Source organism: Panulirus ornatus, chromosome 47 (assembly GCF_036320965.1).
Source record: "Panulirus ornatus isolate Po-2019 chromosome 47, ASM3632096v1, whole genome shotgun sequence".
Classification (NCBI taxonomy): domain Eukaryota; kingdom Metazoa; phylum Arthropoda; class Malacostraca; order Decapoda; family Palinuridae; genus Panulirus; species Panulirus ornatus.
The window spans coordinates 8,038,151-8,065,347 of NC_092270.1; the positions used below are offsets into that span (position 1 = coordinate 8,038,151).

The 27,197-nt window shown below is 37.1% G+C and overlaps 2 protein-coding genes across 2 annotated transcripts in view; one reads left to right on the top strand and one right to left on the bottom strand.

The window, feature by feature from the left end:
* Positions 1-27,197, top strand: part of LOC139763503 (glyceraldehyde-3-phosphate dehydrogenase) — a 44,497-nt gene that overhangs the window by 8,746 nt on the left and 8,554 nt on the right. The gene's annotated exons all lie outside the window — the stretch shown is intronic.
* LOC139763504 (mitochondrial 2-oxoglutarate/malate carrier protein-like) lies at positions 229-26,681 on the bottom strand. Its single transcript, XM_071689639.1, has 6 exons — positions 26,468-26,681; positions 19,966-20,190; positions 16,307-16,397; positions 7,404-7,617; positions 3,711-3,810; positions 229-1,934 (listed from the first exon to the last, which is right to left on the bottom strand). The coding sequence occupies exons 1-6, from the start codon at positions 26,533-26,535 to the stop codon at positions 1,730-1,732; spliced, it is 903 nt and encodes a 300-aa protein (XP_071545740.1). The 5' UTR covers positions 26,536-26,681; the 3' UTR covers positions 229-1,729.

Below are 27,197 nucleotides of genomic sequence, written 5' to 3' on the forward strand. Positions count from 1 at the left end.
CTTTATTAAGGTAGGTGCTTATCAGTGGAAGGTGTAGTCCTCTTGCAATGGACAGGAAGGGAACTAACATGTTCAGTTAGGAAGTTATGGGTCCCTGAGCTCATGGTAGCATATTTTCATTATAATGTAGTATTTTCCTGCTTAGGCATACTTAAAACCTGTTGTGCATTTGGGTAACTTAAGTCTCAAGTTGTAGGTAAAGGGATAGGCACTAAAGTAAAACATTGGTGAAAATTATTGTATTTTTATTTCGTCTTTACTTTTAAATAAAGGCTTACCAGCCTAGTACTGTCTGTCTTATGTACAAATATACAGCAGATTTTTACATTCACAAAGAACTTGTTGTGAAGATGTCTATATGTACATTATATTTTCTAACTTTTGGGAGAAAATGCAGGTAACAGTGAGTATGGGTGACATGATTGGTCCTTCTTATGTGCTGTAGTTTTGCACTGCTAACAACTTTGTAGAATAATGCATCCAATGTAGTTTTAGTCCTTCAAGGTAAAGGTTTTCGTTCAACTTGATTGAATACAAAAATATAATTATGTTAACAGGTAAAATAATGTTTTATCTGGTTATTTAATTCTGACATGAACTTCATTATTATATGACAGTCATTTTGCTGTCAAACGGGGAAGACAAGAGTTAGTGTTCAAGAAAATGCTTGCACAAGCATAAAAATCCAACATACAGTACTGACATTTTAAATTAAATCCACCCTATGTAAATAAGGAATGGAGTAATGATAGATAAATATGTACTTGTGACTTTTCAAAATACTTGTTAAACTTTTCATAAACCTACTGAGTCTGTGACAAAGACGAATAGAATTCAATGCAGAATATCTGAAACTTTTGAACTATTCCAAATGGAACTTTAAATTGTAATGTAGCACTAGTGTGCTACAAGTTCCTTTTACTCCTTTTTAAATTCAACACAAAGAAAGTTTTTAATTGGATACAGGAAATTTGAGTTCAAAGACAATGAGGTAGAGAAGTCATGTACAATTACTTATCAAAACTGTAACTTGTGACAATAAAACCTAATCATTAATCACATTACCATTGAAATATACCGTAATTAGTAATCACTTAAAATCAAGACCGAATGTAAAGAAAACTTATTGCCAAAACATTTAATAGTAAAAATTACCTATAAAAATCAAGTCCTTGCAAGTCAAAATTATGAATTTTAACTCCTAAAACATGATGTATACAATTAGGCAATTTTGACATGAAGCTATACAATTATAAATCATAGAGTGGGATAAAAGCAAAAAATTTTTCTGAACTAGTAAGTTTTCTGCAAGTTTCATTATCACGTAACTAAATAAAGCAATAATAAAGCAATCAAATAATGCATAATCATATTCGCAAAGTTCCTAGAAAAAATATACAACAAAGTATTGGAATCCTAAAATCCTTCATAAACACAATATGAGAAACAACCAGATGCAGTAAATTTTCAGCTATTTTTCTACTACAGATGTCTGGATACCTTTTATAGAAATTAATTCATAAATACCTTCAGGAAACTTTGCAAACTCAAACTCGGTACTGTCCATTGTGGCCCCAAGCATCTTTTAGAAGTCACAAAATTTGTTAGCCATTTTCCTAACCAAGCATTCAAAGCACCAGTTCACATTCACCACAGATGAGAAAGGAAACCACAACTTCTGACTAAAATTATCCTGATTATTCAGAGTCCACCACCTTTAGCTGCAGCATCACCCTAATACATGTTTTTTGTACATGATGTTCATTTGTTCAAGGAAAACAAAGGTGAGAACTGTGTGTGGACCCAGTCGCATGTAATATGGGGTGAAACCCTTCCACAAAGAGAAGAAACCTTCATTACGTACGACTTTCGAGAGGACATCAACTGCACCTCTGTATTCTGGTTTACCATCAATCATTTTCATATTCTGAATCCTGAAAAAGAAATTATTTTAAGTTTCCTGAATTCAGTAACATGGTCGTCTAATTCAGTAAAATGGTCGTCTAATTTTCTTCCTTGCATATTCACAGTTTATGTTAATACACATAGTATATACTTCAAAATATGTGCATGAAGGTGGGGTGTATGGATATGCTAATCTACCAATGAATCAGTTTTGAGAGCCAAGAGGAAAGAGATATTTATATATTTGGATGTTCATGTTGAATTCATTACAGGGCATTAGTTCAAGGATGTGTATAAAAGATATGAGAGGCATTTTATACATGATCCATCCCTTGGAAATAGGAGAGAGACTTCAATAACAAAGAAAATTTTCCAGGAAAAATATCTTGGATAGATTCTTGGAGAGTTGGGATTGTAACTTTGCTGCAGCACACTGAAGAAAAGTGACAAGAGCATGAAATTGGCATGTGAAAGAGAGAAGCGTTGAAGTTCAGAGTTTATGAGCAAGATATGTTCAAAACATATACAAAAATGGGGTTTAGTTTTTATTTTGGCCACAAAGTAGTCAAAATACTGACGGCTAATGATGTCATTATGCTCCTCTCACTATTCATCTGCCACACCAAGTTGGTGAATGTTTAAGTACAGCACAGGTTAGATAATTATTATATAAAATGTTTCACTTTGTAACGTAGGGCATTTACACGTAAATTTACATTATTTTCAGATATGTTATGTTACATTTTACTTATATAATTTTCAAATACATTTATCCACAGTTTTGTATAGAATAGTGATATTCACTGCATGATGACCTACCTTCACTTTTTCAAGAATATTTTTCTCTAATTTCCTCTATATCTGACTGAGATAACTTCCCTATCATGATCAAAATCACATTCTTATAATAACAGCTCAACATCCACTAAATGTGAACATCATTAGTGTCCCCATGACAATTGCCAATTTGCTGCATCATGCATGCATGGCTGTTGCAGGAAGTAGAAACTGCACACTGTACATTTCCCCTCGGCTTTATATAAAATTGATGATTAACGTAGCAGGATTTTTTCTGATGCAAATCATAGTTCCTAGTAGAATAAGGCAACTGAAAATTGTACCTTCAGAGGAAGGCAACCAAAAAAAGTAAGACTGCAGTTGCTGTGCTGAGCCCACACTTCTATGGTTGCAATTATAATTAGGCTAAGTAATGGGCATGCTAGAGAGAGACGACTGGATGTAACTTGAGAAGGGCAGGTGGAGGTGAGAGTGAAAGTCTGTCAAGGCTTTAGGAAAAGGAAAAATGTATGGGTGAGAAGAGGGTGTTGAAAATGAGAAAAAAAGGCTTATGTGAAGAGGTACCACAAGACTACACAAAGAATGGCAAAACATGAGAATAAATGTAACTTGGAAGTGGATGAGGAATGGAAGGTATTTAGGGCACAGTGCTTACAAACGTGAAAGAAGCATGTGGCAAGGAAAAGCTGGAATGTAGGCAAGCGAGAAAGGGTAATGAGTGGTGCGAAGAAGTAAAAGCAATTAGGATGGAAAATTACAGTAACTGTGGGAGAAGGTCAGTAGAAAGAGATACTGAAATGGCAGCATGGAAACTGGAAGGAATGCAAAGTACTGTATGTAGATGGAAGTTGAGCTAAAGTCTACGCAACAGATTCAAAATTTAAGGGCTGGTAATGATTTTGGGAAGATTCTGCAATCATTTAGTTATAAGATGAAGAAAGTTCATACACAGATAGATGAGGCATTGTTGTAAATAATGGTAAATGCAATAAGTTATGCTTACTAACCTTGTCTTTGCAATATCAACTGGCATAGAAGCAGCTGTGGTTACCAAACCTGAGATCATTGAGGCACAGAAGTGGAGGAAAATGTTGTCATTGAAGTAACCTGAAAAAATGCATTTAATGAAAGTAAAAATGGTACCACCATGCAATTTGAAAGGTATTTGTTCCTTAACAGATGTAACCCAGCCTAATGGCACCCATTCAGTGAAATCAGGTAACTCAAAACAATCGCTAAATCAGTTTAGCCAACATACCATGGAAGGTGTGTGCTTAGGGGGATATTAAAAATAACATGAATCATAACAAACACATTGGGTAGACATAGTAGGTAGGATCATTATTAGGCAGGGGCCTCTGAAAACACTGCACCAGAGTTGCCCTCTGCCAGTGGCCTGTTAAGGGTGAGGCACTTTTGCTGTGGCCACCCCTTGAAGGGGTTTCTGAAGGGAATAGATGTCAGATATATATATATATATATATATATATATATATATATATATATATATATATCCCTGGGGATAGGGGAGAAAGAATACTTCCCACGTATTCCCTGCGTGTCGTAGAAGGCGACTAAAAGGGAAGGGAGCGGGGGGCTGGAAATCCTCCCCTCTCGTTTTTTTTTTTTTTTTTTTTTTTTTTTTTTTTTTTTTTTCCAAAAGAAGGAACACAGAAGGGGGCCAGGTGAGGGTATTCCCTCAAAGGCCCAGTCCTCTGTTCTTAACGCTACCTCGCTATCGCGGGAAATGGCGAATAGTATGAAAAAAAAAAAAAAATATATATATATATATATATATATATATATATATATATTTTTTTTTTTTTTTTTTTTTTTTTTTTTTTTTTTTTTTGTCGCTGTCTCCCGCGTTTGCGAGGTAGTGCAAGGAAACAGACGAAAGAAATGGCCCAACCCTCCCCCCCCCCCATACACATGTATATACATACGTCCACACACGCAAATATACATACCTACACAGCTTTCCATGGTTTACCCCAGACGCTTCACATGCCTTGATTCAATCCACTGACAGCACGTCAACCCCGGTATACCACATCGCTCCAATTCACTCTATTCCTTGCCCTCCTTTCACCCTCCTGCATGTTCAGGCCCCGATCACACAAAATCTTTTTCACTCCATCTTTCCACCTCCAATTTGGTCTCCCTCTTCTCCTTGCTCCCTCCACCTCCGACACATATATCCTCTTGGTCAATCTTTCCTCACTCATCCTCTCCATGTGCCCAAACCACTTCAAAACACCCTCTTCTGCTCTCTCAACCACGCTCTTTTTATTTCCACACATCTCTCTTACCCTTACGTTACTCACTCGATCAAACCACCTCACACCACACATATATATATATATATATATATATATATATATATATATATATATATATATATATAATATATATATATATTTTTTTCATGGTTCTACCTCACTGAAGCAGGGGGTAGCGTTGCTATTTCCTGCATGGTGGGATGGCGATAGGAATGGATGAGGCAAGCAAATATGAAAATGTACATGTCTGTGTATGAGTATTGTATATGTTATGTATATATATGTTGGAAAGGATCACAATTTTGCACGTGATCAAGATATTCCTATGAGTCCATGGGGAAAATGAAACACGAAAAGTTCCCAAGTGCACTTTCGTGTAATAATCACATCATCAGGGGAGACATGAGAGAAATATAACAGTCAGTTGATATACATCGAAGAGACGAAGCTAGGACGCCATTTGGTAAACATGTGTACTTGGGAACTTTTCGTGTTTCATTTTCCCGTGGACTCATAGGAGTATATGTATATGCGTGTGTATGGGCTTTTATGTATATATGAGTGGATGGGCCATTCTTTGTCTGTTTCCTAGCCCTACCTCGCTGACGCAGGAAACAACGACCATGTATGACAAATATAAATATATGAGTGGATGGACCATTCTTCATCTGTTTCCTGGTGCTACCTCGCTGAGGCAGGAAACAGAGGTCAAGTATTAATGAATTTTTTTCCTCGTGTTCATAAAGTGGTGACCAGAACTTACGATCAATTCTATTTGCAAATATTTAGTATCTAGTTATCATGTATGATGAACCAGTACAAGAACCCACCATCCACAACCAAGCCCCGCAGACTACATGGTTTACCTCAATTACCTAATATGCATGGGTTCAACCCATAAAGAGCACACTGCCCTACATACCTTGACTGTATTCTTTCATCTTCCTGGTCTTCCCATGCTCCATCTGTTTTGAACATACTAGCTATGTGCTAGCCCTGCCTTTTGGCAAAATGTTATAAGCAGTGGAAACAAGTTGTAGGTAGAAACTTTAGGTGGATACAAGTTGTAGGTAGAAACTTTAGGTAGAAGTATTCGGTAGGAACATTAGGTAGGAGCCTCTATGAACACTGTGCTAGACTTGCCAGGGGCCTGTTAAGAGTGAGGTAACTAAAGGCTAAGCAGCAGCACTGGAGTTCCCTAGTTATGGTGACTTGCTGTGGCCACCCCACTGAGGGAGTTCCAGAAAGGAACTGGAATAAGAGATGTAGATAGATCAGTCTCTTCACTCTTCCTTATCATATATCCAAACATGACTTCCAACAATTTTTCTCCTGTCAAACTCGCACCCGCAACTGACCTCTCCCTCAACTTTGCTTCGCCTAATAACCTTTTTTTTTTCCTCACAATAACTCGTAACTTCAATTCAAATGCCCTTCCAAACTATCAACAAACTTCACTTCCCATGCCCTTTCATCCCCTACAGACTATATACTTGCCCTTCTTTCCAAGATTCATATTTACCTCCCTTGCCACCCCTTTTAAAACAAAACAACCATGGTGACATCACCCATCCCTGTCTCTGACCTACCTTCGCTTGGAATCATTTCTTCTCTCTACTTAATGCACATGCCTTACACCCTTAATAAAAACTTGGAGCAGCTTTCCTCCCATTCTGTATATTCTTACGGCCTTCCACTTATGCATGTTTACATCATCCATAAGCAAAGATAAACCCTTAAAAAGTAGTATATTCTCTAAAGTGGTGTGGTAGGGTACTGGACCACAGAAAGGCGGGTGGGCAGCTGGTACGTACTGGAATTGTTTTCCTGCAGCATGATTTCACTTAAGATATTTAATAATGTACACACAAGTAAACAAGTGTTACTGGAATTCACCCCTATGAGGTTACAATGCCAGTGAAATACCACTGGTGAGGCTGTATCATTAAGAGTACAGTTTTATCAAAACTTTTTGCTCCAAAGTAGTCCACATTCCCATGCCACTCAAAGTATGGCAGGCTTGAGGTGTTGAAGTCTTTGAAAAAAGGTTCTGGGTAATTTAGGGGAGCATCAGGAACAGATGACTAATCCTTACTCTTCCATGCCTGTTCTTTCTTTACAAGGGAATGGTTTTCACACAAACACACCCCAGACAGCATTTTTCCCCAATCCAAGATATAAGAGACATGTATTCAACAAATTCTAATTTCCTTGTTCACCCTTTTGAATTTTTTTTTCTACAACTGGAATTAAACTTTTGTATCTAATAATTTCTCTGCAAGTTTCTCCTGTGTAAGAAGTAGTCTTGTACAAATGCAAATCAATATAAACTATTTTCTCCATTATTCTTAGTACATAGAACTAATGTTAGGACATTTCAGTAATACTTATAGGCATAATCATATATACTGTCCTTACCAGTTCCCAGAAGTGCCTGCTTGGCTTGTGAATATGATGCTAATTGTGCAGCATTGACAACCATGGCTCGCCCCATGGTAGGTATGGCTCCTCTCCACAAGGTGAAAAGACCCTCTTCTCTTGTCATTCTGATGAGGGCATCAAATACACTTTTGTAGTTACGACGTTCAGCTATGGGCAGTCTACCATCTGCAGTCATTCGAATTAGTGATACCTGAAATAATCACTAGATTATATTATGGCATCAAAGAAATACTAAAGCACATTAAATTCCTCAGAACACTTGTTTTAACAATATAATTAGCTACATATGATTTAATAAAATGAAAGGTCAGTTGCACAAATGATATGGGCCAATGAAAATCATCAAAATTCTAAAAACCACAGCATCTCAAAAATTAAGTTTACAGTGAATTCCAAAAAAAGATGCTTTCTTATAATGTTCAAGCATTCCTGTAAAGTGTTTCATTGCAAGATCTCCAGGAAAAAAATTTCATTTTGTTCTGATGACTTCAAGTCCAGTCAGGAAAATTTGACCCATTAACTCAAGGATATTTAATCTATAATTCGATAATCAAAAAACTCATATTTCAGAAATATCTGAGCAATTATGTGCATGAATTTGGGTAATGTAAGTGCACGTTAGAGAATAAATGGTACAGTATTTAAGTGAATGATTTCAAATTCATGTAAGAATATGTCCTGTCAATTTAACATTACAATGGTTATCTTGTATACTTATGGATGGGGTATAATGCTAAAGATGGAGAGAAATGGCAAATGTTGGATACTATAGCAAGTGTAGAGAGGAGACCTACAGTTGTATGGGGATGATACCAAACTGTTACAGAATATGAAAGTGAGGGAGAAATTATTTGTGGCAGTCCAAATATAATTTCAGAATGGGTAGTAAAAACAAAGTGCCTATAACATTATGAATTACATGCCTCATTGCAAAAATGCTGTCTACTACACCTCTTCACTTTCTAATTTCATCTTTTTCTTCAGTTATGTGAGGTCCAGTAACCTAATCATTTTGCCATCTCCACAATTCTAGTCATTGCCAACTTTACTAATTAGTCTTGCTCCTCTCGAATCTAACTAATTTCTACTGTACCTTTCTTCGTTTCGGAAAACAATCCTTCATACAATCAGGCACATAACATATCCATTGTGCCATACACACTGCAACCTACCACCACTTTTTGTTTCACTAACCACCCCATCTATATCACTAGCATAACTGCTCATTTCACCCTGACTTTGTAATGTCTTCCTTTCCTACAATATTAAGACTGTGATCAATTTGTATCTGCTGTCTCAATACCCATGACTCATAAAAGAGCAGGCCTTGGAAAAGATTTTATGGGCAATGAAAGATGCAAAACAAGATAGATAAGCCCTTGACTACTATTTTCGATGTTGAGAGGAAAATACCACAGGAATCCAAATTTATCGATGTAAAGCTGAAATTTGAAAATAAAATAAGATCAGAGCCCTGAAATTATAATCCAGTTAGCTTAACATTTGTTACTGGAAAACGTTTGGAAACCATCATTCGAGATAAAATTGTAAACTATTCAGAGGACCACCGCTTAATAAATTAACCATTCTCACCATGGTTTTTAACGAAATTGCTCATGTCTAACATGGATGTTGAAAGTACAGCAGTTGATGTCATCTATTTAGATTTTTGAAATGCATTCTATAAAGTTCTGCATCAAAGGCTTCAAGCAAAAAGCTGTCACATGGTACTGATTGGGTTGAACTTGTGGATATCCAAGAAATTGACTGACCGAACCTAAACAAAGAGATGCAATTAATGGTCTAGCCTCAGAATGGTCAGACAATAACAACTGGTGCAGGGTCAGTCTAGCAGACCGGATCTCTTTCTCATAATGTATATTAATGATATGAATTATGAGCTGCATCGTGAAATATCAAAATCCACAGATGATACTAAGGTGGGAAATAAATCTACATGTAAACTGGAACATCTACAGCTTCAAACTGGCAGAGAAGAACTGATGGACTGTGCTAAAAGTGGCAAACTAATTTCAATATCAGTAAGTTCAAAGTTCCAGTTTTACATATCAGTAGTAAGAACAAAAAGGTGAGCTACAATATGATTTCCGTTGAGCTGCAGAAGGTAAACGAGGAAAAGTCTTGGGCATAATAATTTCTATTGATGTAAAACCAAGTAAGCAGTGCACTGAAGCGGTGAAAAACAAAAAGGAAAAGAGATTCTTAGATTCACAGGTACGACTTCGTCTATGAAAATCATATTTACTCTCTGCAATTCCTGAGTGCATCCCCATCTTGAATATTATTCAGTTTTTGTCACTTGAAAAGAAATGGAAAAAGTACAGCACTGAGCCACAAAAATGATACCCAGATTGAGAGAGAAATCCTGTGAGAGCCAACTAAACAACATTAATCTATTAAACGTTGAAAGGAGAATGTTGAGCTGAACAAATACAGGTATTCCAGATTACTAAAGATTATGATGATAATCTTGATCCACGAAGTTACCCAAGACTTTGTTCGAATGATTTCTCTCATAGTAATGGATACAAATTTGTAGGCAAACGCTTTACTTGTATGAGGTCAAGTACTATTTTCTCAACTGACATTAACATATGAAATGAAGTACCAATCAGTCCTTGAAAGCAGTACTATAGATAACGTTTAAGAAACCTTTCTACGTGTTTTGCTTAAAGTCCATGACTAAAATTATTTGTGCCTCCGTAGTCACAATGACTGTTTGCAGATTTCTGTCTTTCAATTATCTGTATACCTTTCTACTTTTACTACAGTAATATGCAAGTTTCTGATGTCTTCCACTGTTACAAACTGCTCCGAAGGGATTTGATGATCTGTTGCTGTTTGAATTCCTTTGTATCTCCAATCACCTGTTTACAGTGCCCTCTCCACCTCTTGCAGGCTTCTTTCTATGCTCTGTTGCTTTCCATACAAACTTCCTTTTTGTGCACCTACTTCCTAAACCATCCATTGCAAATTTGTTTCCATTGTGCACATACTTTCTGTATCCTTTGCACCTTTGTTTTCCATTCAAACTTCAGTTGTGCATCTTTCAAAATCATCCTTTGCTTTTCATACAAACATCCACTGTGCATCTACTTTTTTGCTTCCAAAATCACCCTTTGCTCCTTTACTTTTCATAGAAACTTCCCTTGTGTATCTTCCTACTTCTAAAAGCATCCTTTACACCTTTGCTTTCCATACAAACTTCCCTTGTGCATCTACTTATTTCCTTCCAAATAGACTGCAATTCTTCCTTTTATTTCTTTCTTTTTTCCTAAGATCATTGGTCTGCCTTTTATTCGTAAGCACTTTTTTTTTTTCAACATTTTATATTCTATGGGATATTTGTACTCCATTAATATTTTCTTGATGGTCAGCTTCATAGGTCATCTTGCAATGAAACAAAAATAATATTACTGTGAAGAAACTATTTTGCACTGTTGTGTGTTGTGATTGTGCAGTTACGTATTTCAATGTGTTAGTGCTTGCAAATACACAGAGGAAATGGTTAACAGTAAAGATGCAAATATGTATCATGACTTAATTGTGAAAATAAATCTCTTGGTTAGCAATTCCAGAAAAAAAGGTCTTAACGAGCTGGTGCTGATATCAGTTTCTTGCAAAGCATTCACGTTTCTCTGTCAAGCCTCACAATTCGCAAGAAAACAAAGCAAATTTTCAAAATTCAGGACAGATGCATCTTTGTATATCATAAATAAGTTTATGCAAAACAATTTTGAATGTGCATTAATCAAAACATCCAAACAATACCTCATCCTGTATGTGATAGTGCTGTATGAAAAAATGCAACTGCTTATTCAGAAAAATCTCAAAAAATATTGCAACTGCTTTAAGCAGAAAAATATCCAAGGAAATGCACAGTACCAAATGCTTCCTCTGTAACCTAAATACTTGCCTTTAATACTATATGGCTGAAGTCACACAAACTATTTTGGAACAGATTGCACAGAGCAGCAAAAAAAAAAAAATTAACAAATACTTCATAAGAGTTGGTAGGCAGCCACCGACCAGGGAGATATGTTACCAGTACTACCCACCTGGGTATTGGGAAGGTTAGTGATGGCTGCGTAGTAGCTAGCACTTCAGTTGTTGTCAAGGTGCACTCCTCTGACCCAGGAAGCTGTCTTTTCTTTCTGCCTCACCCAAACGTGGACTGCTGGGATTCTGTCCACAAACATACAATCTCTCCTTGTCACACATAACACTTGACAACACTAAACTCATGCAACTCATTCTTCGTAATTCTAGATTTTCCTGCGGTGAGCACTATGAGCTAGCCCTGCCTTTTGGCAAAATGATAGCAGCAATAGATAGAAGTAGTAGGAAGGAACATTAGGTAAAATTACAAGATTGGAACATTAGGCAGAAACATTAAGTAGTAGTCAGCAGGAGCTTCTGGAAACACTGTGCTAGAGTTGCACTCTGCCAGTGGCCTGTTAAGGGAGAGGCATTAAAGGTTGAGAAACCACACTGGAGTTAACCAGCTGGAGACCCTTTTGCCATGTCCACCCTACAAAAAAGTTCCAGAGGGAACAGTCATCAGAGATATAGTTAGAACATTGACTGGCCACTGGTAATCCATGCTGTATGCCAGGTGAATAACAACTACTTCCTTGGTCTGCTTCACTTATCAGGAAGAACTTTTAATGGGAACCTTAGATACACACATCATACACCCACTTACATGTGTGTGGTTAATGTTACTGACCATGAGTTAGCATGAGCCCACATAGGTATGAATCCTGGGTACAGCAGTTGTCCCATACTCAACCCAGGTGTTTTGCCTCCCCTCAAAGCTGGTACACATCATTACTAGATCTTTACACGTAACAACAATTATACAGAATAGTCGTAGTTGATACAACAACTGGAAAAAGTTATGTGATGCTTTAGATTTGATTGTGTTGAATGAGGCAGTAACAAGAGCAGAGATGATAGGACTTGAAGAGCAGATATAATCATGGAAACTAGACAAACCTCAAAACTCGACAACTTATACATGGTAACACAAATTGGGATGTGGACTTCAGCAGCCCAGAACCAGGGCGATATGGTGAAAGGCTTTGTAAAAGGAGTAGGAACAAGGGTACCTCTAACCTCAAATACATATAGAGTGTTAAGAAAAACAGAAGAATGGTGGAATTAAAGTTGTCAAAAGCAAGGTAACTTCAAGATATGCAATGGTGGTAATGATATGCAAGATATAAGGAAGCAAAGAATGAATATAGCATGATAAGGAAGGAGGAACAAAAATCTGAAAGGATTTGTGAACCAAGGAGTGAACTTTTAGTTAAAAAGCAGCTAAACAGGCTTAGGAGTTCAGAGGAATGTTTTCTGGAGGATGATGCAAGGATATATTAGGAACTGGATGTTGAAAAAAAAAAAAAAAAAATTGTGGAAAACACTATAGCCCCAACACTAGTGAGATGGGATGGGGAGGTTTTAGAAAACATTTGAAATATCTAGAAAGCTGCATACAAAGCTCATGTCTTGATGATTTTAAGTATTTAAGTGCTGAAGATGCACAAAAGACCTTCGATACACTGTTCAAGATGTCTTTGGGAGAATGGTAAAGTGCCATGGAATGGAAAAAGCAAACATACCCATAAACAAAAAACAAGACTAGGAAGAGGCACTGAACTGCATATCAGTCTCACTAATAAGTGTTGTCCATAAGGTACGGGAAAGATAATAAGATGAATGGCTTTCTACTGGATGGCATGTTACAAACTTCTTGGATTTCTACTAAATGGTGAGCTCTGTCTGTGACAAAAAGAGAGGAAAGGGCTAGGTAAAGCATTTATACCAGGACTGACATAAAGCATCTGAGACTATACTGCATGGGAGGATGATTAAGAAACCAGATCACCAGGCAAAAATACAGGGAAGAGACTAATGATGGTTGGAAGACTTTTACAGAAAAGAACAAAGGATGCATGTCAGAGGAACCTTCTCCAAATGATGATCACCGGGAGAGTGCCAAAGGGTTCAATTCAATGTGAAAGACTTACCTGAAGGTATGGAATTGTACCTGATAGTTGTCTAATGATGCTAAGATCATAAGGAAAGTGAAAAGAAAGTAGGAATAACTCCACTCGTATGGGGACCTAGTCTGATTCCAAAGTTGGTCTGATACACTGCAGATTAAATTCAACCTGAGCAAATGTAATGAGGATAGGACAGAGGGGAGGAATGCCTCAATATGATTATCATCTAGCAGGAAATATAGTTCAGTATTGTGTTGAGAAGGACTTTGAAGTTATCTCTTAACTTGTTGCTGGACTCCCACATTAAGAGAATAGGAAAGATGTCAAACTAAATGTGGGCAAATGTTAGAATACTTTTTATGAGCTGTTCATACCCTTCATCACACTTAAAATGCTTTAAGAGCTAGTAAAGAAAAATCAAAGGAGGGTGACAAAGATAGTACCAAAGTTAAGAGAGCTGAGCTACAAGGAAAGGTCAGACACTTTAAGTATGCCTACCTTGAAAGAGAGGAGTGACTTCACAACATTTTTTAAAACCGACAATAACCAATAATGGCTCTTCAGAACCCTAGGTCTATCTTGAAACATCTTACCTTGTGCCTCATAACTTTATACAAGTACTACATCTACAAAGCAGAAGTAATTTCTTTTTGCACCTTATTACCTTTCTCACTTGTTAGGTAACATTATGAACATTAGGAAGTATTGAACAATAGCCCCATTTACATGTACATGTTCACTCTCTAGCTATTATGTAAAACAGACTGAAACCATATGTAGCAAAGCTCCTAAGGCTATTCGTTGGTTTACCTTTACTACATATACACAATTTCAGCCCACTGACTGCATACCACCCACATATACCACATTGATCCAGTTCATTCTAAATCATGCATACCTCTTCCCCTCCCAAAAGTCTAGACCCAAGTAACCCGAAGACTCTCAATTCTTGTTTTCTTCTTGGTGTACCCCTTCCTCTTCCTTCCTCCATCTCTGGCACATTGATCCTCTTAGTCACATTATTTCTTCACTCGTTTTCTTCAAGCAAACCTGGTCAGGTCACTAGAGCAGACAGCACTTACTTCCACGCTTCCCTTATAAGGTCATTACTAAAGTGATCATCTCACTACATACCACATCATCCTCCAGCACATCCACCTTCATTTCTTTTGCATTCGTGGTCCATGACTCACATCCACACAAAACTGTAGGGATCACTATCCTTTCAAATATACCCATTTTCACCCCTAAGAGACAAACGCCTCTCCTTCCAAACATTACTTAATGCATCCAGGACCTTAATCTCTCATCTCCCACCCTATGACTCATCTCAAAATATGAAAATATGTTTTAGGAATTATGGAATATTAAACAGAAAACTTGAAAAAGTAAAGGAATTTCCTGATGAAGCACAGGAATGTAAACAATGGATGAAAGTAAAATGATGAAATACCCTTTGACTTTTATACAGCAGCGTTCAGTGTCCCTCTGCATGTATACACAATTGCAAAAGATTCCTTTAGGAAGTGATACATTTGCGTGCAAAGGAAAAAATCAAAAAGTTATATCAATACCTTTGGATTTGCCTGGTCCATTGCTGATTTAGGGCAGAGGGTGCGTGGTTGACATGTTTGACAACTCCCAACAAGACAGAAGGATGTGATGTTAATATCTACTTGTCTTTGTTTAAAATATAGGCATAAAGTAGATGGTGAATTTAGGAATATACAATTACACATGTCAGGAGGATAAAGGTTTTGTTTTTTCTCTTGAACCTAGCACTAATGGTAAATTACATTAATATATTTAAAACTATTACACTACTCGCAGAAAAAAATGACTGCGAGAATGGCTAGCAAGTACAGGCAAGATACTCAAGATTTTTTCTTTGGAAATATTCCATCACCTATCGTCCATTACCAAAGTCCTCCATCTTCCCAGGATTACTAGAACAGAAAAATGTCATTTCTAACATGAGAAGAAAAGCAGCTCAGGATGTTGGGGATGGCCTCCTGTGCTAATCTACCTCTTTTTGTAATCCTGCAAAAAATCACCATCATTCATATGTTTTTCATGTTATCCTTTTTCACTTTCCTCATATGCTGATACATATCACATGTTCCTCCTCATCACTTAGGTCATCCAACAATGCTCATATTTTCTGAGGTTACCATGTACGCAAAGCCTACAGGGTAAAGCCGTGCACCAATAATACTGATTGTAAGGATATCGAGGAGAGCAGAAATTTTTCCTATGCCCTCCCATCAACAGAAGAGACCTCTATATAACGCTAGTGGCATACAGCGGCTGAATAACAAAACAATGCCAAGAAAAGTAGAGTCGTGAAAATAGGAGACCTGCTTTAATGATTGTCGTATGATGACAGGAGCAGTTTGTTAAAGTTGAAGAAAGAGAAGACACTATGTAAGGTATAAGGACAAAGTGAGTACCTATAAAATGGAGGAGTACAGAAGAATGTAGAATACGAAGAGAATGCAGTCTCAATCCTATTCCAGAGTAGAACTGGCAAAGGTAGTTATAAAACATTGGAATCTTTAAGGAAAACTATGAGCTACCTGAAGAAAAACAAGTATGCAAAATTACAAATGGATCCAACGGAGCCATCAAATGAAAAATATATGGATCATTATTAAAATGACAAGGAATTGGGAAAACAAAATGCCCAAGACATATGTATAAAATGTTATGTAGTAACACAACAAAGAAATTTACATCAAGCAATGTTTCTCGGGGATTTATGTGGCTGACTAACTGGGGCAATGATGAATAATGGAGTTGATTATAAGCACGATGAATTACATTTAATGTATAGTATAGGATGAAACTAACCTCAGCTGGAGTGCCCACAAAGGATCCCACGACACCAGCCGCCATACCTAGGCCTGCCTTGACAAAGAAGTTAGGTGGTTCACCATTGGGCCTGTCAAGAAAGATCAATTCATGTGCAATCTATTTTAAGTTGAAAATTAACTATTTTTTAAAACATTTAAAGGGACAGTGGACTTTAAAACACTACATCCAAAACCCAGAGAACCTGAGTTAATGTTCACAGCAAAGGAAAAATCCAAGCAAGAAGCTAGCTCTGAATATCCACAACTGGAATACTAATGGCCAGGATTACGCTGAAGTGCCATTACTGTACAAATAATGAAAGAACCTATGCTCATTAGTAATACTTTCTTCATGTTATGTCAGTATTCAGCATTTGTGTATGACTTATCTGAACAGGACTAAGGCATTGTGTTGCACTAATTCAAACGAATTATATGTCCAATAACTCATTAACTGCCTATCCTTCTATTAATTTATTAACCAGCAAACCTATTATTGCTTATTAAACTGGTGATCGAAAGGATTAACTTGATTTATCACTTCTTCCCTAGAGCTAAAATTTCTACTCTCATTTCTTAATGAGACAATCCTATGCATCAGGTTCTTAATGGCTTCCCATGAAAACCTGCATAAAGATATATAACATAAATATTTTTGTAGTAGTAGAAGACTTGCATTTTACAAATGAGCAGGTTGTAGATGTTAGCAAAAAATAAAAAAATTACAGTTTAATGAATTGTCAACATTTTCAGTAACCGGGGAAAAAGCAGCAAGAGTAGCAATGTGCTAGATTATTCGAAGATCAAACCTTCCCAAATCCAAATAAAGTTGTGCCACAAATAATCACCTGGCTTTATAAGTTTAGGATGTCCTCTAAAGGACACTTAAAATGGAAGCATTACATTGCAAAGTCTGCCAAGAATGTTTAAATTTCATATCTTTTGAAGGTTACTTTCAAATATGCCCACTGCTTCAATGAATAAAAAAAAAAATTGCCTTTTTACTTCGTCTTCTAATGCCTACTTTACGATTACGAGGCAACCCTTCTTCCCTTCAGTGATGTTTTAGCCCTATAAATGTAAGCACTTCATTTCTCAAATACAACTAATTTTCTCTTTCAACTAATGCTCTTGTAACTCAAACTTTTAAAATATTTTTCGACCATTCTACCTGGTAACTTGAGCGCCCCACACAGGTTGTGGCTGACATCATTTGAAGCCTTTATTATTTTCATTTTTTTTATGATCCGGTTCAAATTATCAACCAATCTACTCTCATATCATACTGCCATTACCACTACCTTTACATTGAACTTGTTTTTAATCTTTAATCCCTTGTGACATAATTTCTTCCCAACTGGTTTACCTAATCTTAAACAAGGTTTTATCTACTCACACCTTATGGCACTTCAACAGCATAAACAGAACTATCTTAGAATCTCTCTGATTGTCCTATGAAAGCCTACTGCTTTTTCAGACAGGAACTGGAGCACAGACTTGGAAAACTTATCATCCTCATCTCTTGATCAGCTTTCATATCCATGCAGAATCGTTGCATAGTTCTTAATGATGAGGTAATGCAGTGCTTTCTTCAGATAAGGTGATAAATGTTCTTTTCCGTTGTTATGGCTTTGGCCATAAACAACAACCGTTAACCTATGTTTCCTTTACTTTGTTTTTGTTTTAAAACTTTCTACCCGATTCTCCTGACAGATACTCTTTTTAGTTTGGTTCTCTTTTCCCCTCCAATTCCCCTTTGGATGTTCAGCATTCTTCATAGCCACACACACACACCCAGACACACACACAAGCTTGGGTTTAATATAAAGTGCAGATGGCATCCTATCCTAACTCTGTGTTTCCTGCTCATCACCTTAAAAACAAGAAGCTTTTCATCATCATAGAAAGTGTCAAAGGAACAGTCTCTCTTTCTCTCTCTCCCAAAGAAAAAAAAAATGGGAAGGTATCAACTCAATCACTTGCTCTGACTCCAAAGTGTTTTGATCCCTTAAATTCAAATTTCCAAAGCCATTTTGAATCTTGTAGTCTCTTCTATCTGATCACAAGTATGGTTTTCCAAGACAGGACATACTCATCCTTAGTGAAATAATTTGTATGGGAAATCTTTATAGATATCCTGAAAGGTTTTTGAGAGAAATGACATATGGGTATGAAAACAGTATTCAAAATATCCCTTTTTCAGCTTTCCTTCTCTCTGTTCTCTTTTATCCAACTTTGTCATTTACCTAATTATTAATGGGTCATCTAATTTCATGATGAACTGTGGCATTCCTATCAACAAAAGACACAATTCACTTGCAGAGGATTAACATTCTGCATTACACACACACACACACACACACACACACCCCAAATCTATCTTCTCTAGGTTGACGTATGTCTCGATGAAAATACTTGTGTTAACTCAAATTTGTATAGGACTTCTCGGTGACGCAGAGTCAGTAGTTACATGTAACGTCACTTTAACCCAATTTCTTTTCTATCTCTGAAATACATCATTACTCTCCAATCTCCTCTGATGACCTCCTGATTCTACAACTTATTATAATAAACAAGCTTAGAATCACTGTAACTTCTATCTTGGAACCTCATTTTACACAGTTATATCTGCCAATTTAAAATCTGGGTATCTTGTTCAGATAAAAAAAAAACTTTTCTTTGTTGTTACTCTTGTCCCTTGGTTGGAATACTGCTCTTAACATTTGGGGTAATTCTGCCACTGAGTACTGACTGTATCATCAAGTCCAGAGCAATGCAACTCTTTAACAATTATTTAAAACATGACCCACTAAACCTGTTGAGCAATGTTAGTTTTCCTTCCACAAATATTGCAAGACTTCAGTATTTCCTCTTGATATCAGCATGCCTCTGCCCGACCACAGGGTATTCAGAAGCCACTACTTCATTACATAATTAATAAGCATTAAATGACAACTTAAGGATGGGCAATCTGACTTATAATTCTTGTTCCACATCACTCTACTTTAAACCTCTTTACATTCTCATACCTTTCTTAATACATTTACAGCGTTTCCATTACCAATGAGATGGCACCAGGAACAGATGAAGAATTGGAGTAATTCAATTGCATCATCTCTCAGACTATTTTGTAGCACCGAAACCAGAGCTCCATATTTACAACCAGGTCCTATGCATCGTTCTGTGGTTCCCCATTTGCATTATATGCTTCAGTTCAGCATGTTGTCCCCTCATTAAAGAATATTTTTCAAAGATTATTTTAAGCAATTTGTCTCCCTCTTTCTTCTGCCATTTCATTTTTCACTTAAAAACCTGTCCTAGATGAGCCTGTATAATAAAAACAACCTGCTTATGTAGCAGCAACATTTATGTGCAATACCACTCATGTCTGAAGTTGTTTGTAGATCTATGACATTTCAATGTTTATGTATTCAGAGAAAAGTTTAAAATTTATAACATGAAACATAAAAAGCAACTGTTTCGTTATAACATACACAATATTCACAATCAATAACGGAAGTACCATAGCACGTAATGAAAAATATCAATCATGATGAAACGGATATCTTTAACAAACTACAGTTCTCATTGATTCAGAATAAAAAAAACTTTAATCAGGATGTTTTTGAATATTGTACAAGCCAAAACACTCCTTACCCAGAGGCTTTTTCAAACAACCATGTGTAGATACCAAGACGTGTGGTGGTATATGTTGCCTGTCGTAAGAGACCTGCAGAAAGCCCAGAGTACATTCCCAAGATGCCCTCTGATTTGATGACATGTTTTATCACATGGTAACTTGTCTTGTGTTCTTTACTTACTGCCACCTGCATTCTGTTCTTCACAAGATCAAGGGGCTGAACAAAGCAGGTGGCACCCATGCTGTTGAAAATCAGGGCAATTAGATTATCTTTAAACATCAAAAATAAAATATTAAAACATATACAACTCAGGTCACAATATAAATTCAACACTTTTCTCCCTTCATCCTCTAAAGTATCTTGTACATACCCTAAAAAATACAATACTGTATCATTTAGAATATAACCATTATGTCTTAAGTCCATTAGCCATTGAAATACCACAGAAATTCACCTTTAACCTCCTCAAAATATATAAATCAAACAATTAGTAAACCCACACAAGTATTCAATAATTGTTATAAGAATAAAAGATTACCATAATGGTTCTTGCCTAATGTGGTTCATAAAGGGAACTGAAAAGTTACTTAATTGACCTGACCAGAATGCTCTGGTGCCATCACATTTACAGCCTTCTTTCTGTATGCAGATGGTGATGTGAATGTCAAATGACCATATAGTGAAAACTGCTTTACCAGAGGATACCATGGGACATATGAGAGATTTCTCATCATAAACTGTCATACACATGGTAATCAAATTTCAAGACACAAACAGTACAGAACAGATACAGTCATCAAAAAGTGCATCATTACCCTTCCATTGAATGGAATTCGAAAGGAACAATGTTACTTCAGTTGAAAAATAATAAAATGTATGAGGCAAAAAAAAAAAATCTGAATTGAAGAAGCCTTCAAGCACACAAGGAAATCCTGATATCTTGAATAACTGCATCTTGCATTTAATCCATTGGCAACTGAATCCTACTAACAATGTTTGGTTTGACTTACAATTACTGTCATTTATTAGTTTACTTATAGCTTATGGATAAACTTGGTAGAATAAGAGTAAAGCCAGTATATTTAAGTGTTGGAAAATTGCCAGTAGTGTACGAGATCCTCCTCGCTTGCCATCTCATTCGCAAGTATTTAGGCACACTTGTACCCAAAGCGAAATCTGTGCCCACATGGTTGGAGCATTCCCAAAATAAATGCCTTAAGTTCTATGAGCTAGCATTTTAGTGTGTGTGCACACTACACTGCTAGAAATGGACAGTGAATGTGGCCTTTCTTTGTATGTTTCTGATCCTACCTTGCTAACGCAGTAAATGGCAATCAAGTGTGCATATATATATATATATATATATATATATATATATATATATATATGTGCATGTCAGAGGTGGAGGGAACAAGAAGTGGGAGACCAAATTGGAGGTGGAAGGATGGAGTGAAAAAGATTTTGAGCAATTGGGGCCTGAACATACAGGAGGGCGAAAGGTGTGCAAGGAATAGTGAATTGGAACAATGTGGTTTACCGGGTTCGACGTGCTGTCAATGGATTGAACCAGGGCATGTGAAGCGTCTGGGGTAAACCATGGGAAATTTTATGGGGCATGGATGTGGAAATGGAGCTGTGGTTTCCGTGCATTACACAGGACATCTAGAGACTGAGAGTGAATGAATGTGGCCTTTGTTTTCCTATCACTACCTTGCATGCTCGTAGGGGGAAGGGGGTGCCATTTCATGTATGGCATGGTGGCGACGGCAATGGATGAAGGCAGCAAGCATGAATATGTACTTGTGTATATATGTATATGTATATATATATTGAAATGTACAGGTATGTATAAGTGCATGTGTGGATGTTTATGTATGTACATGTGTATGTTGGGCCATTCTTTCGTCTGTTTCCTTGTGCTACCTTGCTAACACGGGGGACAGTGACTGAATATAATAAATAAATTTATGGTTGTGTATGTATATGTTAATATGTACATGTACCTTTATGGTGTATGTATATATGAGTGGATGGGTCTTTCTTTGTCCGAGTCCTTCAAGTATAATGATAATATAATTTTTCATTCAGGTTCATTTCTCACATGAGCAAGGTACTTTCAAAAACAGATGGCAGAGCCTTAGAGGGAAAACTCCTTGTCTGGCTCCTTGGACTATTCTTTATTTAAAAAAAAAAAAATGGGGGAAGGGGGGATTTCCAGTCACCTGCTCCTGCCCCTCTTTTGTTGCCTTCAATGAAACACAGGAAATACGTGGGCAGTATTCTTTCTCCTCTATCCCCAGGGATAGGCATCCCTAGGTATTGCTAGCTCAGTTTCATCACGAGCAAAGTCGCCTTTGTAAGACCATGCCATTACCGGTAAATTGTCAGAATTTCTCAAACAAAGGGGGTGGGGGTCTACACTGGAAGCAGTGCAGTCTTGTCCTGCAGGAACCTTAGTTCTGGTAACACTAATTTCTCTTTTATAGAAATTGATCCTGGGTTATTATTAACATAAATGGAATATATTACTGGGTGTTACCGAGTTACGTAACACTGAGAGAAGTTACCTTTGACAAGGCTTTATTACTGGGAGTACAGTCTCGTCAAAGAACCAAAAGTATCTGCATTTCCCTACTACTGGAGGTAACCTTGCCAAAGGTGACTTTTCAAAGGAGTCCATTATTTTCGTGTTACTGAATGCAGTACAGCCTTGAAGTAGCAGGAGTCCCTGGAGAATGGGTCCTTCAGATTGCAAAATATTTTTTTATGCACCATCACAAATTCACATGTTAGCGAAGTAGCACCAGGAACAGATGATGACAGGCCACATCCACTCTCATCCATTCTCTAGTTGTCACAGCTCCCTATCCAAAACCAGGCCCCACAAACCTTTCATGGTTTACCCAAGACACTTCACTTCCCCTGGTTCAGTCAACTGACAGCATGTAAACAACAGTATACCACATCATTGCAATTCACTTGGCCCCTTTTGATGATAAAAATTGAAATATTATACAAACATTAAAATGAGCTTCATAGATGAATATCTGTTCAGGCTGCAACTCTACCAGCCATGCATGTCCCTCCTTGTGCTGTAATGATATTTCTATGCAATTAAAATACAATTAGTTACAATAAATTTCTCTAACAATGTTTCACTTATAAAATGTATATATATTTTCATGTATTTTCAGCAGTTTCAGTGCACATGATTATGCCAAGACATATCTATGTATTCACAGAGGATCACCACATTCTTTACATAGCATGTTCTTTGAAATTTTCTGTCGATTAGTGTAAGAATAAACATAACACCTTCCATGGTTGGGTTAGGGTCTCGGTGTCTTTGTCAAATGTGATTGACACATGCCTAAGTGACGACTGGATGACACTCTCCTTGTTTCAAACAATCCGATGGCAAATAATACCTTACTGAAATCAGTTTGTAAGCATCACTTATTTTCATACGTGAATATGTTCTTCAATGATACCATAGGGGTCAGAGAATATAATGGGCACAGAGCATAAATATTTTGAATTATGTAATTAAGGTAATACTAGTGAGATGTGCACTAGGGAAAACGTGGGGAAAATTTATGTAAAAATCCAACATGACAATGAAAATTGCACTAAACCTCCGTAACAGTTCAAGTTTTTATAGACTAATGTTCAAAGTTTGTTTTATTCATGATTAAGCATCAGAGAAATGCTTCTAAATACCAGCATACAGAAAACAATGTCTAACCAAACAACCATCTGCAGTAAACGTGTTTAGTTCAGTCACTGTAGGTGGTGGTTATACCTAGATATTTTTTTTTTTTCATTGTGGCAGTAATGTATATGCCTTGATTTTGTTTCCCTGATACAACAGCCTAAATAGTAACAACCTCATCAGCACATATGCAGATGTCAAGGAAACATATACAAGATTTGTGCTTTTGGTTATGTATTAATTTTTGAAACATCAAAAAATAAGTGCTGATAAACACTTTCTACATATATCTGATGCCTGTTTCAATTGGAATTCCCTCAAAGGAATATCCTGGCCACAGCCACAATTTCCATAACCGGTGAACTCCATGAACTCCAGTGCCATTTTTCAAGTCTTTAGTGCCTTCCGACAAAGACATATGAAAACATACTGCACATCTCTACATACATCTAAAATACTCTCGGATTACTTCACGTGCCTTGCATTGGAGTAGTACATAAAGAACATGTAGAAAGTACAAAACAGTCTCACCAGGTTAAGATTTATATAATTTTATTTTGATAATTACTTTACAGTTTGGGATTTTTTTTCTTAATATTTGAGATTATCCAGCACACACACTGATTAAATATTATGACTGTCACAGTAAAAGAATCAACGTGGGTGTATTTCTACATACTGGTTGCTTGGTGAGGTTTAATGAGTTTTCATCAATTTTTATAAGTGGTTTTCCCTGCTACTAGTCTTATAATATTTACTTGTGTTTGTGTATCTATATCTCTGATGCCCATTCCCTACAGGAACACCTTCAAGAGGGTAGCCACGGGAAAAGAATCTCCCTAACTAGTGAAACAGTGCTGCTGCTTAGCTTTTAGTGCCTCACCCATAATAGGGCACTGACAGAGGGAAAATCTAGTTCAGTGTTTCCAGAGGCTCTTGCATATTGTTCCTACCAACTTCTACTATCTAATGTCTACCTAATGTTCCCTGCATATTTTTCCAACCCATTACTTCTGCCTAATTTTTCCATCATATATTCCTACCTACTGCTTCAACTTAGTGTTTCTACCAAATGCTCCTGCCAAAAGTTCCTAAGTAAGACTACCATCTCTTGCTACCTCCCGTTTTGCAAAATGGCACAGGGAGCTCTTAGTGCTCACTGCAGGAAAATCTAAAGTTTAGAAGAATGAGTTGTGTGACTTAAGTGTTGTTAGAGTTATATGAGACGAGAGATTTCATGTTTGTGGAAAGAATGCCAGCAGTCAACGTGTGGGTGAGGCAGAAAGAAATAACTTGATACCTGGGTCAAAAGTGTAACTTGATCACCAATGAAATGCTAGATCACTATGCAGCCGTCATTAACCCTCCCCACTTATCCTACCAATACCCAGGTGGATAGTACAGGTAATATATGCCTCTGGTCAATGGTGGCCCACCGTTCGGTAGTGTTATATGAAAAATTATGCAGCTATTCTAGTATTCTGTACACATTACATGACCATTGCAGAACACTATCACTATCTTTAATATAAAGCTTAAAGCAATATGTACAATACTTTTAGGTCCTTGCTTCTAAGATTAAGGTTTTTGTGAGTTCTGTTATTACGAGGCATTTCACTTCGACACATTTTCCCGTAGGTTCATAGCCCTCACCACTATAGCTTCATTTAATTTAAATATACTGTAATATTCCATTTCATCCTCGATAACTGATTATTTTCTCTAAACACACTATATTGCACTAACAATGCACAACAGAATTACCTGTTTCGATGAGAAGATAATCTGGTAAATTACCATCTTTATCATTGTAGGAATCATGCTGCCCTTTTAAATCTTCCGCTTTTCTGTCATTTACATAAGTGTGGTGCCCTTAAACTTCATCTACCCACACACTTGCAAGTCGTTTAAACTTGGTTTCCATAATATCTGCTTAGAGTGATTTTGTTTATGAGGTGTCCTTATTGAAGAAGGTAATTTGGTAAATTACCATCTTTATCATTGTAGGAATCATGCTGCCCTTTTAAATCTTATGCTTTTCTATCACATTTACATAAGTGTGGTGCCCTTAAACTTCATCTACCCACACACTTGCAAGTCGTTTAGACTTGTTTCTATAATACCTGCTTAATGATTTTATCAGGTGTAGTTATTAAAGAAGACAGTAACAGCTGAGAATCATTTCACTTGACTGAAGTCGATATATCAATAATTTAATAACTGGTAATTGGCAAACCTTTATTATTTCATTCTGTATGTTATCCTGGTGTCCAAGAGATTCACACAAGTCATCCATAACTATATAGCTTTAGGCAGAACCTTGGTTCAGGTGGCTTGGGGACAAAAATATATAAATATAGATTAAGTCGTAGATACCGTGCTAAAAGTACTCTCCATATAGGGACGAGGGGGACAGCCATTTGGTATAACCATCAAAAGGGCGGGATTTGATCTGCTGACCCTTGGGGTGACGCCTAAGGGCAGGGAGTCGGTGTGAATTGCCGTACTCAGGGGCCGTCATGCATTTAATGGCCGTTCAGAAAGGGGTCGGTATTCCCGAATATTTATGTTATTTATAGATGCACCACGTGGTATATACAGGAAAATTATCTATATGCTTAACGTCAGCGTAAGTGCCATTTACAGAGCGCAGTTGTCAAGCCACACAAGCAGGTGACGGACCCAAGGTCCCACAGCCCAGTCCCCACACCTGATTCCCCCCCCATGACACCCCGTGTCCTCCTGCCATGCCCAAGCTGCATCAAGCTACTCTCTTCCATGATCCTCGTTGCTACTTGCTACTCACCCTGCCATGCCTCCAAACAGGAATTTGATCCCATTAGGGATGGTGGTGGGAGGCGACTTCTGAGCCATGACAACCCTTGCGAAGTGTCCACTGGGAGGCTACCACTCGGGCTGCTGCTGCTGGGGAACACGACCTCCCTCCAGCAGGTCTCTCAGCCATATGACCAACAAACTATAATATCGGTGTTATTTCTCCCTCTCTGTCTTGTAGCTGCTTGGGCTTGGATTGGGTAAAGGAAAAAAAAAGGATTTGCAATATTTAACTGTGTCAAAATAAACCTATCTTCAGTCATTGCAATGGAGCAGATATGAAAATCTCTCGGTTGTTTTTGGGTTTTTTTTTATGTAAGTTTTGGCAGGGCACTGATTGCTTTGTTATATATTTATAGAATCTGATACGTATTAGCCAAGGTTAACTTCCATGGATGGCTTAAGGAGGTGAGCGAGACGCCAATTATTCATTTATCTCTTAATGCATCAACTGATACGATCTTGGCCATAGGAAAAAAAATTTTAGTAAAAAAAAGAAGTAATTTACGAGTGTACAGTGCTTACTGATAACCAATCATTGTCACCATAGAAACCGATCGATAAATATGGAGTGGAGTTACGAAACATTTCAGGTGAGAGACTATCATTAAAGTCAAAGGTGTATATTATCGTATTCAAAGTTACCGTTAGTCTGGTCTATCGTATCGGTATGGTATTTAGACTTAAACGAAAAACTGGTT

Excerpts from the sequence above, each read along its gene's own strand:
- LOC139763504 (XM_071689639.1), bottom strand. The coding sequence starts at position 26,535 with ATGGCTCAGAAGTCGCCTCCCACCACCATCCCTAATGGGATCAAATTC. Across the intron at positions 16,398-19,965 it reads TTGTTTGAAAAAGCCTCTGG|GCCCAATGGTGAACCACCTA; the intron begins GTAAGGAGTGTT and ends CTTTCTTGACAG. Across the intron at positions 7,618-16,306 it reads TTGTGGGCACTCCAGCTGAG|GTATCACTAATTCGAATGAC; the intron begins GTTAGTTTCATC and ends TGATTATTTCAG.